Below are 11,624 nucleotides of genomic sequence, written 5' to 3'. Positions count from 1 at the left end.
TTGCTACGCTCACTCTGCCCATTCTTAATCTTAAGATTTTCATTCAGTTCATCTAACTGACTTAGAATATAACCTCATTGGCTGAAAGTGAAAGATTATCAACGCAAAATCTGACGCAGGGATTGTGTATTGGATGAGTGGCAGCGGTTGGATCTTTGAACACCCACGGAGTTGAAATTCATGATGATTAAGCCTAGTACTTAATGATTGCCTGTCTGCAATTTCTGTAAATAGAGAGTTGTATTCTAAAAACGATTATTTTAAATTAAAACCAAAAGTCATTACAATTTATATGTACATGTAAATGAACGCAAAACTATTTTGGTTTGCTAAAGAGATTTATATGATTAGTATCTTTCAAATGGTGTGACAGTGTCCAAAAAGATGACAATAGCGCCATGAAATTCATGATATGGGCCTCGTTGTCTACATGTTTTTAGGAAGTGAAACGCCTCAAACTGTCAATTATGTCAGCAAAACAATACCGCCTCGGCACTGCATGCCTCGTAGTCTTCTTTCTCTGAAATAATTTCCAACCTTTCACCCTTACTTTACATACACATACTAACAGAGTTAAAGAATAAACTCAAATAAAATTTCCCATAAAAAACACCACAATGTTAACGCTTTACATACACTCAGAGAGAATTTTGTTTGCAAATTTCTTTCTACAACATTTCAGATACCCTGAATTTCATGATCTTTTCACATCAATGTTTGCTCTGATTGGCTTTACTAGAATTGGGATTGTAGTGGAGAGTCCCACAAACACAATGACAGATGCTCGGTACTCTGGAAACATTGCCCTTAATTCATAACTCTTTCCGTTTTTTATTCTTAATATTAACAAAGACTTACACATTAAAGTATACTTTACAGAAAACAAATTATCGATGCGTTTATTTCTTACTAGTTTTTGAATACTCATTTACACATTTTCGCTATTTTCGAGAACATTTGAATGAAAAAAATAGTCACATATACCTTTGTTTTGTAGTAAATTAAACTGATTATAGATCTATACAACAGATAGAAAAATATGCATGAAATAAAAGGGGCATAATCGAAATCCTCAGTTGAAACAGTATAACAACATTTTTATACAGACACACTTGGGGAAGAGTACTTGCTTGTGAGCACATATCCTTAGGTTTTACTCAATTGTTTCAGTAACGAAGCAGAGGAATTAAACATCATGAGATGAACTACTTGAACGCGTATTTAAATACAGCGCACTTGATTGTTTACGCTGTTACAACAAACCATTAAAAAAGAATAGAAAAGAAAAGGACAACACTTCTACGTTAAGTGCATCATTCAATTGTTGTTGTTTTCTGGTTAATGGCACGAAAGCAATTTTGTTTGGGAATTTTCAACAAATAAATTTAAATAAAAAAAATCTTAATAACCACAAGAAGTTTACGGAACAATGTGCTCATCTTTTAAGGACTGATATATGCCCCACTTGCCTCCCATTGACTTAAGAAACTGTTTTTTGTCGAATACAACATGAGCTGCTGCTTTTTTGAAGTGGTTCCTTGTTTATTTCAAGCGGATCACTGTATATTGGAAATCCATAGCTCGTCTTAAGCTCAACAACCTGATAGAAATTCATGTAACAACATCTGAATGTCAGTCATGTACTTAATTTGTTTTGAAAGAAAAAGGTCAACACATTTAACAACGTAACACTGCATTAATGTGGAAGGCTACCGCTTGGATTTCACGATGGACAATATATGTGTTGTTGTGTTAATTCTACTTTATAATATAAAAGGTAAAACAGTTCATCCTATTCTATTTTTCAACTGGTTAATACATAACTATTTTGAATTAAAATTATTCATACTTAATATACATATTATATCAATGGTAATCATTCAAATTATGGTAGTGGTGATGATGATGATGATGATGATGATGATGATGATGATGATGATGATGATGATGACGACGGCAACGGCGATGACAACGACACAGACGACGCCGATTATGATGATGATGATGATGATGATGATGATGATGATGATGTTGATGATGATCAAGCTCTAATTAAGCAATGATTAGTCAAGCGGTTTAATTTAAATTTTCTCAGAAAAACCAGCAATTTCACGAAATCCGACGGAGCAAAGTCTACATATGTTTCATTATAATACATTCAAGACAAACATTTTCCACCTACCGAGTCCGACATAATTATAAAACATTTTCCGGCTAGTTTCTTAAACAGTTCGTCAACGTAAATCAACTTGAATGCGATTAATATTTAACCCTTATAGTTTGGTGCGTGCTGACATTGTTTTGAAAGTAGACAGATACCAATATTCCGAAAGATAATCCCGTTAGCTATGCACTGGGTTATTGCATATCAATCAAAACATGTTTTTTTCTGCAGATGTTGGTGCCACCTGTGGACATTTAACGTACCAAGAACCTGCAATACAAGGGAGGAATGTAACATTCGTGTTCAGACCGAACACCTTCAAAAAAAACAATAATGTTACTGTGAGATATGATAAAACATCAATAATATATCGAAACTTCCCATTTGATATAAACGATGAGGTGTATTATATACATTTAGATACAACGGTTGACGACTTAAACAATTCCTATATCTTTGTGAAATATGGGAATTGTTTCACAGATTGGAGGAAACTTACATTAATGAGTAAGTTGTAGTAGATAACGTCCACAACCTGCAATAAGGACATAATTTGTACTAATACTGGCTGCACCTCAATCACGTACACCAGAGTGATGTTTCTATGCGTACCATTATCAAACCTCTGATGAATGAGAACACTTCACCTAAGATGGGGTTTTCTTATTAACAAAATGATAGTAGCAAAGTAAAACACACAACAATTTATGTCCTTCTAAACAAATGTAGAATATATTGTGAATATCCAAGAAACATTCGTGTTTTAAGGAAATACCAGTATTGTGATTAACTAGAAGTGAGTTTATTGCTAAGGTGCACTTTATACAGAAACTATATGTAAAAACTAAATATTGATAAACTAAGCATGCATTCGTATGCTATTCCAGCAAAACGTTTTGTTTAATCGCGCGTAGTTTGGTTTAAAGTTCACGGTTTTACAAATAGTATGTTCAACGGTGTTCTCTTGTACGATATCAGATAAATTATTAATAAAAAAGTATGTTGATTTACAAATTCCGTCTGCCAATGAACTCTGGAACAATCTTACACACGTACGACACCAATTATGGATTGATCGCATGTTTCCGGCGCAATGGTGTATTAAAGTAGGGACTTGCGGGCAAATACGTAGAGCTCGCCAGCGCGTCTTGGTAAATTACAATATGCACACAAAATAAATTCGACATATCATTGCATTTCAAATATTTTATCATGTAATAAGTTTAGTAAAGGCTCTTCTGAAACTGAATTAAATGAAAATGAAGTATTCAGATTATGAACGTTTTGATCTTCCTCGCCGACTTTGGGAGCACAACAGATTAACGTATAATGACATAAAGTATAAATGTATATAAAAGACATAGGCATCTGTTAAATCAATATCTACAGGGTCGTCGTCTGTTATTGTTCATACTATTTTTTTTAAATGAGTACGCATTTCTTGACATAAAACAATTAACAAATTATATAATATATTCACCTAATTAGCACCGTGATTGAATAATTCACTCTTGGCCGGGTCACTCGTGCACTATTTCTTTTGGAGCTTCCTCGGTGAAATATATTCCGATCTTACACTGAAACAAACAATTTTCCTTTATTTATTATGTAGTTAGTATACTTTGTTGCTTATATGCAACGCTTCATATCCACAATATTTCATTCTAACCTGTAAAAAGTATATACTTTCAAATTATCGTCCATTTTTGAAAATAATCGTATGAAAGACAAACAAGGAAATAGAGAAATATTTCAAGACTTTATATCACACATACTTGTTTACAGGTTAATGTAAACACAACCGACAAGGAAGTATGCTTCTGTGATTAGCCGAAATTCGTATAGAGGCGCAAGCATTTAAGCAATATTTAGTTTTTCTATTCACATACAAACACTAACATAGTAAAGAAAAAGCCTCAAACATAACTATAATACCTTAATATAGTATGCTTTTAAGCGATCCAAGGTTCTTTATTTTATGCTTGATATATGCTTATGATTTTATACGTTGAGTGTCTTTCGTGACAAATTATAGAAATTGATGAATGCCGGTAAAAAGTGATATTTTGTAAATAAATCTGCGTGCATTAAAGGTCGTGACCTCTCTCCTGTTGTCGGGTAACACATGCATGACTAGATTGTATGAGGCAGAAACCCGCCGTTTCGTTTCGCGATTTTCTTAGGCAGTACTAGGGTGGAAGGCTGAAAATGCCATAATTGGGTAATCCTTATACTAAGTATATAGTTTAATTTGTTTGGTAGCGCTGTGTTTGCAACGATCCAATATATCGTACTTATGTTGTTTCTGATCTTCAAGGAATCTCTTATTTGATAATTTATCTTGTTGTTGAAAATGTATGGCAGTTCAATAACAAAAAAAAAGACTTTTAGACATGTTAACATATAATAGCCCACTTGAAATATATCCTTCTAGATCAGTCAGAAAAAGGACAAACTACTATTGTTGACTCGGGACACACTACTATTATTGACTCGGGACAAACTACTATTCTTGAGTCGGGACATAAAGCAAGCGGAAATGCATTTCTAGACTGGATTGCTGCTGGTTTTGGAGGACTTGTGCTTCTCACAGCGACTGTGGTGCTCATCACTTTATATCTGAGAAAAAGTAAGATTTATCTTAATTTGTTAAATGATGTACAATCTTGATTAAAATAATAAAAATAATCAAATATTAAATTGTTCGTGTCCTTCAAAATAGCACATGTACGTTTGCATTCTGTAGGAAAGAAGCGTGCCGAAAAGCCTGCCCAAAGAAATGATCCGTAAGTTTATTTTTACCCTTTACATCGACCATTTTATTTCAAACGTTACATGTAAATTTCTAATCTTACAATATTTGCAAAGGGGTATTCCATTAAGATCCTTACGCAAATTTTACAAGAATGACATATAAATGCGTCAAAGTACAGAGTATGAATTACTTGATTTCGGAGATCATATTTATGCAATCAACTCAAGTCAGTTTCAATATTTCAGAGACGTTGCTCAATATGGTGAGTGAGATATTATACTTTTAACCGAAACTCCGGTCTTCAGCCGAAATCAAATATAATGCTATATTATTAAAAACATCATAGTTTATCCGTAAGAACTGCTTTTTGATTAGGTAATAATGTTCTTAATTTTTGAATAACAACATCATTCTTATGATGGTTCATTTATTGTGGTCCTTATAATAATACAATGAAAACTACACGAACATCCCAAGTAATCCAAAATGTAAATATAAACCCAGTTTAGAGGAAAGGGCCCTAAAGATACTAATTATAGACACAAATGACAAACACCACATACAAACGTTCGAACACCAAATACACACGTACGCACAACACATACACATGTACAAATACCACAAACCACATACGCATCAAAATAGCTTTACCGATACATAATGGGATACCATTAGACATTTTCAGCGGATCTATACTAAGGGATGGCATGTCGCTGTTTTAAACGAACGGCATATATCTAGAATAACATACTTAATATATCATACACAGTGTGTGTATACCACGTGATAAATAACGTCATATATGCTACGTCGGAAGGCAACATTTGCTAAAAATGAAGACAACAATAACTTTCCTTCTACAACACCATTTTAATTGAAACAAAGGGCAGTCTATACCGCTTAAAGAGCCCCGCCTTCGTTTAATTACCGAAGTTTGATAAGGTGATTAGTTTCATCAATTACTTCGACACATCTGTTTTCAAAATCATGATTTGACAGTGCTCCGTCAGACGGCCCTTTTGTGAAAAGGTTTGTCGAAGTGTTTAAAGAAACTTAACTCTCAATTAAACTCTGGTAAAAGACCAAAGGTAGGGCTCTGTAAGCGGCGTAGACTGCGCTTGTTTCATTTAAAATGGTGAAGAAATAGTGAAGTTATCTTTGTTTAAAAAAAATTCAATCAAAATATTGCCTTCCGACGTAGCATTAATGACGCAATTTATCACGTGGTATACACACATTGATACAAATAGAGTCCTGTTTCTTTAGTGTATCGGCCGGGTCAATGCGAACACAATTGTCTGCTTTGGTATGACCCTACAATGATTATTTTATAAAGTCATCACGATTCCAGTTACACGTGAAGATAGTTCGACCCTGAGCGAAGAAGTAAATGGCACTGATGTAGTGAAGCCTCGCACTGTTATGTCAAACACAGAAGGAGCAGTTACAAAATCAAAGGTAGATTGTTTTCTATTCAAATAGAAACTCCAGAAACAAGCCCTAAGACGGAATATTTCGACTTGAATTAAATGTATGTTCTTAATTGTACTACATCGCATTTTAATTTATTTTCAATAGGGACATTGGGAAACACATATCATTTTCGATTGTTTAAAAAAAACATTAAATGTTGTAGGAATGTTGTACACAAGTCTTTGTTGCATCAACAATTCTGTTAATTCCATGACAGGAGAAAACCACGGGCGCATTGATTTACGCAGACCTTGACATTGAACTCTTGGAAGCGGCACGTAAAGCGAGGAAGGAACAACCCCAATCGGCGCCTACGGAGTATGCGGACATCCGGTTTGCAACGAGGTCACAATTTAGGGGACAGGAAAATTGACATGCATATTAATTTGATATCCAAGCAGAGTTCATTTTCACGCAGTTGACTTCAAAATCAGTCGACGATGGTTTACTTATTTACGTGTGTTGTTGCATCTTTTGGACAGAAATGTAAACTATTAATTTGTGTTAGGTATTTTCGATTAGATGAACTGTCACAGAAAATGGCACCAACATGCATAATCCATCAAGATTATTAACACACTTTCATTCAATAGTTTCAACTTATTTCTTTCATAAAAATATTGATTTTTGCGACAATTATATCAATAGTCTATTAAAGATAATCAGCACTGATAAAAAAATAAACCGGTATCAATTAAGCGAGAGCACCAACACTTCACGTTTTCTTATTACAACATACATTAACTACTACAAACGACTGGTCATACTTGCATTTTAAGGATAGGATAACATTTTTAACAAAAGTTGCTAAAACTTTGCGAATTCATCTATTGCGTTGGTTTGCTTTATGCCACTGTCACATGACATTTTTTACATATTGCAATTTCACATGCCATTTTTACATATTGCTTGTGTTAGATGCATGCCAATTTCACATTACACATTTACATATTGCGTGTGATTGATGTTTGCCAATTCCACATGCCTTTTTCACATATCGCGTGTGATTGATTTTTGCCACTTTCAGTTGACATTCTCACATATTGGGTGTGTCTGACTTATACCAGTTTCACATGCCATTTTCACATATCGCGTGTGATTGATGTTTGCCACTTTCAGTTGACATTCTCACATATTGCGTGTGTCTGACTTATACCAGTTTCACATGACATGTTCACATATCGCGTGTTATTGATGTTTGCCACTTTCAGTTGACAATCTTACATATTGCGTGTGTCTGACTTATACCAGTTTCACATGACATTTTCATATATCGCGTGTGATTGATTTTTGCCACTTTCAGTTGACATTCTCACATAATGCGTGTGTCTGACTTATACCAGTTTCACATCGCATTTTCATGTATCGCGTGTGATTGATGCTTGCCACTTTCACATGACATTTTCACATATAGCGTGTGTTCGATTTATGCCACTTTCACATAACATTTTTACAGATTGCGTGTGGTAAAAGCATTTCATTTTCATGAAATGTTCACATATTGCATGTGCTTGAAGAATGATCATAAGTGTTCCTTTGTGTATTCATTAATGACATAAAGCATTGCAACATTTGATATTATTTTCAAGCATCTGGATACAGTAAACAGCATGTTTTCTATAAAAAAAAAAAGTCAACGTGGGCTCTTCTTTAACGTACACATGTGGAAAAAACGGAGACGTAAGCATTGTTTTGTTGTAAATAGTTGCCAAACAGGTTTAATTTTAGGCTAAAATGTCTTTGATTTGGAGCATGCATTCATTTCAATATTTAATTTACCAAAATTGTCAAGACGATGTATGCATGTTTTCATTATATCCTACCTCTTGGATTTTGATTTTGCTCTTCACAACATTAATCCCTCGAGTTCTTCTGTTGCAAATCCTGGCTTGTAGCCGAACAGCTTGTAGAGTAAAAGACCAAAGCCTAGAGGTCATTGGTCAAATCACGTTTAGTGGTTGCAACGCTTGCTCTCGTCATACAATTCAGAATCACGCGTGTTGCTTTGACTCAAATGTACGATCATCTAATACATTCAATAATAATTATTATATTACACTCCAACGTTAAAAACAACAATAACATTTTTTTTGTGACACAGATGTAATATAACATAGATATGTTTCTGTCGGCCAGACGATATATCGCTCCGCGTATTTGTACACAATTTAATTGCAAAACGAGGCTTAATTTGCAATATTCGTGCAATTAAAACATTTTATCTACTAAGCGTTGTGTTAAATATTGGATCATAATTTTAAGTAAAAATAATGAAAGATAACTAATATCATGTTAGGAGTTGCTTTTGTTCTATGGTAATAAAGGTATGAATCTTGGTTTTAAAACATAAAAAAATTATTTATATACTAATGGTTGGGCTATATATGGGAACGTGTTCGCAATCAAAACTTGTTTTATATCTATATGTTTGAACGACTGAAAAACAGTATATACAAGACTGGAGGGGAATATTTTCTCTAGAAGCAAATTGTTTCCTTATGTAAACTTTAAGAATAACCATATAGTTGAAAAATACAAACATGATATAGGCCACAACAAATTAATCATCTGTTCTTCGGATTTGCCGCACCTAAAAATCGAAAAATGAAAACAAAATAAAAATTGCTCCCGCACATATTATTTGGCTGCGCAGATTTTTTTGTTTAATTCTGAATTACCACTATGTTATATACTAATCACCTCGTACATAAATGACACTATCCGATTGGCCTTGAAAGGCCACATGCAATCCATTCACCCCACCCCTCTGTAAATTTGCATACCTCCCCTCTAATGTTCATACCCCGCATAAGACATAACAAAATGGCTTCAAAGCGAATTACTTCAACATATTTGAAACAATGTCGTCAAATTAAAATCGCACTTTTTTATGTTTGGGCGAGACATATACAGGGGAGCTAACTTATGTTCGCTAATATACTATTTGTTTATCACAAACAATCTGTTTATTGTAACCACCGAATGTTGTGGATGAATCATATCATAGAGGAATCTTACGAGAAATGGTGATAGAAGAAAAAGACACGCAAGTAGTGAGGAAACCAAATGAATTTTAACACAAACATAAAAGGAAGCAATTATTCATCGTTTAAGATCTTAAAGCATGTTTAAGCACGTTACCGAGTGGGGTAAAGCCTGTCTCAATTGCACTTTTGACAGATGTAAATCTAAATTCAGTTTATAATACTTATACCACTCCGAATTTCATCCACATCCTAAATATGAAATGGGGTAAGTTTAGAATTAAATCACTTCCAAAATAAAGCAGATTTTCTATAAAGCACCTTTCTATGTATTTTGTTAATAATACATGTATTGAAACAAATTAAACCTGTACCAGGTAGTGTATTATAAGTCTGGCGGAAAACACTCAAATATAACGAAACACCCTGTTTCACCTGTACAGCTGATGAGCCACATATCGCATAGCAATGCCATTTCGTGCTTTCCATGCATTGCATATCCGAGTTTTAAAATCTACGTTTGAAAATAGAACAAATTTTGACATACAATGCATAAGTAAGTAAGACAAAACAATGAAAACTGATAAAAATTGCCTCTTTTAAATCATGACGTCACACTTGTTTTTATGACATGTCTTTAGTGGAAAAACTATGATATACATAACATATTAAACTAGAAAAGAAAATGACTTCTTTCTTTCTTTTATTATTTTCTATTAAAATCATATTCTCTACTCAAATTAAGAGTAATTATATAAACAAAGTGAGAAAGAATCGTTGAATATAATGTTAAGTATCATACGAGTATATGGCCTCAGACCAAATTATTTATCAATTAAAGGAATATATCATTATAAGAGATGCAAAAGGTCCGACACTTTCAATATTATGAAAGGCAACATAAAATACATGCATTACGTCTTGTTAGTTTCATAATAGGCTGCTAAGTCACTTGAATGTTATCCAGTTCATATTAAACTGCTGATTCAGATAAATGTCTTAAATGTTAAGTCTCCTTTGTGTGTACCAAATCTTCGTACGCATTGCCGAGAGACGTCTTGTTAGTATCCAGAGTTTCATAATTGGCAGCTAGGTGAGTGATACTGTCTTGTATGTCAAGGTATTGTTGAATGTTATCCATTTCATATTGATATGGTGATCCTAATAAATGTCTGATTTAAAAATGATTTTAAAACATTTTGCAAAATAAATCCTACATGAACCGCGAATAATATATCAGAATCAAATGTATTTCCAGTACTTATCTAGTTGCGAAATAACACAGTTTTATATTGTTATTCTTGCTCACCTGTCTGTTTCCTTGCGTTGAAAATCAGTTGCTACAATGAAACAAAATATACATTAAAGATTCAGGAAGTGACAAAAGCACACAATCATATACCTTTAAATGTAAAGGTAATCCAAGTATCGTTCAAATAATAAGTAATATCATCTTGCATTGGGTTTTTTAATATTTTTGTAAACCTAAAACGTTTAATACAATCGTAAGTACAACTTCTTAAAGGCAAAGTGCGGCCTTAACAACAAACAACGCTACCGTCAATAGCCCCCAACTAAATACATCTGGTCTCTTTAGAATGCACGAATATATGCGATATGTGTCGATGATACTCCAGTTGTATCAGGTGGTCAAAAGCTTAATACCAAATCGTTTACAGAGAACAACTAATGACCTCTTATCACTTAATTGCTATAATTTAAAGCATGTAGACTCATGTATTTCATACTTTTAATTACTTAAGGATGTTATTATAGGCATATAGCACCATTGCATAATACGCAAAAAGATATATCCCAAGATGAGAGATAAAAATCATGTTTATTAATTTAGATAGCATTTAGTAGTGGAAACTATTTAGAAAAGAGCAGCAGTCATTCATATGCTTTAAAAAGATTTTCATACCGGTTTTCAGAGAACTGTCAACAGTGTCTCATTTAGGTGTTTCTGTATCATGATTACGTAACGAGATGATCCCGCACATTCATTGACTTCAAACGATACATTTGCAATTGTACCTAACGTCAAAATGTAATGTTTAAAGGCAGATATAATTTTTTCAGTTTGATATAGATCTATAAATTTATACGCAGCCTTAGTTCTAATGTCATGTTCTAGTGGATATACATGTACCCAAACGGGACCAGAATTTGAGTAGATATGTAGTTTAATTTTGCAGATACAGTAGTTATCCAACAGGGCTCTCCATTTTGGAAATATTAAGGCTTT

The 11,624-nt window shown here is 33.5% G+C and overlaps 1 protein-coding gene across 1 annotated transcript; it reads left to right on the top strand.

The window, feature by feature from the left end:
• Positions 1-1,567: 1,567 nt before the first annotated feature.
• LOC128234252 (uncharacterized) lies at positions 1,568-10,138 on the top strand. The gene is made up of 7 exons (XM_052948359.1): positions 1,568-1,777; positions 2,396-2,671; positions 4,599-4,793; positions 4,911-4,950; positions 5,165-5,181; positions 6,271-6,377; positions 6,610-10,138. Exons 1-7 carry the CDS (start codon positions 1,729-1,731, stop codon positions 6,763-6,765), a joined length of 840 nt encoding a protein of 279 aa, XP_052804319.1. The 5' UTR covers positions 1,568-1,728; the 3' UTR covers positions 6,766-10,138.
• The last annotated feature ends 1,486 nt before the right edge of the window (positions 10,139-11,624 follow it).

This window comes from Mya arenaria, chromosome 5 (genome assembly GCF_026914265.1).
Source record: "Mya arenaria isolate MELC-2E11 chromosome 5, ASM2691426v1".
Taxonomy (NCBI): domain Eukaryota; kingdom Metazoa; phylum Mollusca; class Bivalvia; order Myida; family Myidae; genus Mya; species Mya arenaria.
Note: the sequence above shows the minus strand (reverse complement) of the source record. Positions and strands in the feature narration are given on the sequence as shown.